This window comes from Podarcis pityusensis (assembly GCF_964106645.2).
Source record: "Podarcis pityusensis genome assembly, chromosome: 13".
In the NCBI taxonomy this organism is placed as follows: domain Eukaryota; kingdom Metazoa; phylum Chordata; class Lepidosauria; order Squamata; family Lacertidae; genus Podarcis; species Podarcis pityusensis.
In genome coordinates, this window is record NC_138038.1 from 40,863,514 (window position 1) to 40,867,474 (window position 3,961).

Genomic DNA, 3,961 nt, shown 5'->3' on the forward strand with positions numbered 1-3,961 from the left:
CATACAATCATTACTGAATTTCTCTTGCTGGGATTTGGGAATTTGGGTCATCTGGATCTCCTCTTCTTCTTCATCTTCCTAGTGATCTACATTGTGACCATGGTGGGCAACATCCTCCTCGTTGTGCTGGTGGTATTGGACCACAACCTTCACACACCCATGTACTTCTTCTTGGGAAATCTGTCTTGCTTAGAGATCTGCTACAGTTCCAACATTATGCCCAAGATGCTAGCTGGCCTCATCCTCTACCAGGACAAAGTCATTTCTGTGGCAGGCTGCATGACGCAGTTTTATTTTTTTGGTTTCCTGGTAGTTGCAGAGTGTTATCTCTTGGCTGCCATGTCTTATGATAGGTATGTGGCAATATGCAAGCCGTTGCTCTATGTGATTGTTATGGATGGCAAAACTTGCGTTCAGCTAGTGGCAGGGGCTTGGGTAAGCAGTTTGCTGGTTATTAACCTAACAATATGTTTAACCCAGCAATTAACCTTCTGTGGTCCCAACACAATTGACCATTTCTTTTGCGACTACAGCCCATTGTTAAAGCTGTCATGCAGCGACACCCACATGATGGAGCTGGTAACTACTCTTCTGGCGGGCCTGTGCTCCCTGCCACCCTTTGTTTTAACTCTGGCTTCCTACAGTTCTATCATACGAGCCATTCTGAGAATCCCATCCACTGTTGGAAAGCAAAAGGCCTTCTCTACCTGCTCCTCTCACCTCATGGTAGTGTCCATCTTCTATGGCACAATCATTATTGTCTACCTGTTACCAAGAACGGATGCAATGCGAGATTGGAACAAGGTCTTTTCTCTCTTCTACATAGTCCTGACCCCATTGCTCAATCCCCTTATATATAGCCTGAGAAACAGGGAGGTGCAGAATGCTTTGAATAAAGCGCTTCTTAAATTACTCACTTACAGAACTGTAGCTTAAGATGTCTGGCAACTTAGGACTGTGGCCACCTAAGTCCTACTCAGAGCAGACCCATTGAAATGAAGGAACCAAAGTCTATCATGTCCACTGACCACAATGGCTCTACTTTGAGTTGGACCAGCACTAGATACAACCCTTATGTTTGTCTTGAAGAGAGGAGTGAGGGATCTCAGGCACCTCCATATGGCCTTCAGTGCTTTCCCCAGGCCATACATCCCTCCCCAGGCCACTTGGCTCAGGTTCCCATGTTTGTACCCTCTCAAGCACTTTTCCCTGGCCAGAATGTGACCTTGAAGTGTAATGATAATGCTGGCTGAAGTGTGGTGTGCATGTGTAAAGAAGAAACCTTTGTGTCTTGTATGACTGGAATGCCACTGACAGTACAAAGATAAGATTCATATCCATTACACAGAGCACTTTCATCTCTTGACCTGCCTGTCACTTGCATCTGGCCCCTGGAAGGCTGCCCACAATGGAATGCGGCCCTTTGGCTGAAAATGTTTTCCCTGACCCCTTCTTTAAAAGATACCATATTCCTTTGGGAGGGCCACCTTGTGGCAAAACATTATGAGGCTGGAGTTTAGTTCACCTGCATCTCAAAATTCTCTGTTTCTTTTTAAATATGACGTGTCATTTATCTCGTGCTTCTGTGGGATTGGAGTGAAACTGGCTTTGCTCGTTCAAGATGAAATTCTACATTTCAGGTATGAAAATAGGTACAATCCACTGACTTGATTCTGAGAGCAGAAGAAGCATTTTAGAAACTGCTAAAACCTTTCATTTAATTGGCTAAAAAACAAAACAAACCCCTATTCTAAATGTGGGAAAAGACTCAGAAGTTTGGAACTGATTGAACAACAGTGTTATTAGTGCAGCAAAATTCTTTGAGCTGTGTTACGTACTCAGGAGTGCCAGCTTGGCCCAGTGACTGTGGGTGCCCAGGGCCATGGGTGTCATGAAGTGTGCATGGCCCTGATACTGAAATTTGTGGGTGCTTGATCCCTTAATGGGGAATTTTGTGGGTGCTCGGGCACCCAGGGACCCGGGGAGCCGGCACCTATGTATGTACAAGGCTGAGGGATCCATTGTCACTCCTGAAATCTCTCACTGCTTGAAGAGATTGGGGTGCACGTAACAATATTTTGCTGATAATTGTGGGGGAAAAAATGCACAAATACAACACAATTCATGGCATAAACAAACATAGTTTGAGAAGATTAACTAAACCAAAAAAACTAAAAGGAGCAACTCAGGAACATGAAAGCTTTTGTGATATTTGGCATCACACCGCAGGCAAGACATTACATCACATCACATAGGAGGTGATGCAGAAACCCCATACTTGTTTTGCGGCAGAGAGTGGAAGAAATTATTCTGATTAGGGTTACATATGCAGTGACATATGCGTGTACAAGCTTATGCTGGATCCTACTGTGTGTGGAACAAAGCATTGATGCTGATATTTATTGAGTGATTCCCCCTCCCCATATTAGCGAAACCAGAATTCTTGCTATTCCAGCTATAATAAGGTTGATGACAATTTTTAGTAGTCTGAGCTGCTTAACTGCTGGAGATGCAGCTCTCATAGAGTTGCGTGTCAAGAACCCACAACCACCCCCTCATAAAGAATAAGACACCAGGACACAGATGTTATTGTTATTGGGCAAATTTTGGCCACAACTTTATTGATTACAGACTGTGAGTGGTATTCGCTTAGGCATTGAATGGACCCTACTATATCTGACTCTTGCCTGTCGCGCAGGAAGTCTGGTAAGGATAAACCACCAGAAAGGGGAGCCCCGTCGATGCAGACCAACTTGAGCTCCCGCTGGCTGGGTGATGACGTGGCCGGGATCCGGAGGAGAGGCGGTAGCCACGCGGTCCACTGCAACTCCTCCCCACAGTGAAGTGGAGCGGACTTCCCAGCTCCAGTGCAGAGCCTTCCTGAACTGAGGAATCAACCAATGCCAACGGCATACCTTCTTTGAGTTCTATTTCCCCTAACATGTGGTTATGCTCTTATGCATCATAGGGAAAAAATAATACTGGCAAGCCCCAATTTGCATGGGGGTTGTGTTCCTAGCCCCCCATGCGTCAGGAGAGTGTGCATAAGCCCTATTCCACAGACACCCCGTCCCATCCCTTGTTCTGCCCCCATTCTTCCAGGTCCAAAACGACCCACATGTTGGTGGTTACATGTCAATTGAACACATGCAGAATGGTCACTGCCTATACTGTAAAGCAGAGTGGCATAATGGCTAGAGTGTCAGACTAACACCTGGGAGACCTGGGTTCAAATCCTCACTCAGCGATGAAGCTCACTGTGTGACTTTGGGCACTATCTCTAACTTAACCTCACAGATTTGTTGTGAGGATAAAATGGGGAAGTGGAAGAAACATGGGACCCAGCTACACCAGCAAAGAAACATCACTTTATATGCGTTGTTTATGCATTCCAACACTGTGACACCGGATGGTGTTGTGGAGTCCCGTTTTTGCTAACCTGATTTCTCATACAAAGTTTGCAACATGTTTAACCGAAATGCTTCCTTGGTGTGTCCAGCCATGCATACCACCTGGATACAAAAGGATGGATATAAATGCAATTAACAAAAACCAACCAACAAGGAAGTATCACCCACCCACTCCTAAATCCAAGAGAAACTCTTAGGACTGGTGTCAGATGTCAGCATCACTGGGCTTCTTCTGAGGCCCACACTCTGGAGGGAAGAGGCACTGCTAACCCTTGTTGCTCACTGTCAGTTCCTGGTCACCATCACTCTGCAAACAGTGACACTAGTGAAGCAATAGGGCAGCAACCTCCACTTGCCTTATGTTGTTTCTGGGTGGTTGTGTGGCTGGAGGTGAGAGGAGGCAAGTGAGTAGGCAATGAGGATATCAGTGAGGGAGAGAGGGGTCCATTCAGAGCATCTTCTCCCAGGACTCCGCAAAGCTTGGAGTCATCGCTGGCAACCACTGGGAGGTGGAGGAAAGGGAACAAAGAGGCATTGCAACACACCCACCC

The 3,961-nt window shown here is 46.1% G+C and overlaps 1 protein-coding gene across 1 annotated transcript; it reads left to right on the top strand.

The window, feature by feature from the left end:
* On the top strand, positions 1 to 936 carry LOC308461884 (olfactory receptor 11A1-like; the record flags this gene model as incomplete). The annotated part of the gene is made up of 1 exon (XM_080979052.1): positions 1 to 936. The coding sequence occupies exon 1, from the start codon at positions 100 to 102 to the stop codon at positions 934 to 936; it is 837 nt and encodes a 278-aa protein (XP_080835178.1). The 5' UTR covers positions 1 to 99.
* Positions 937 to 3,961: the final 3,025 nt, after the last annotated feature.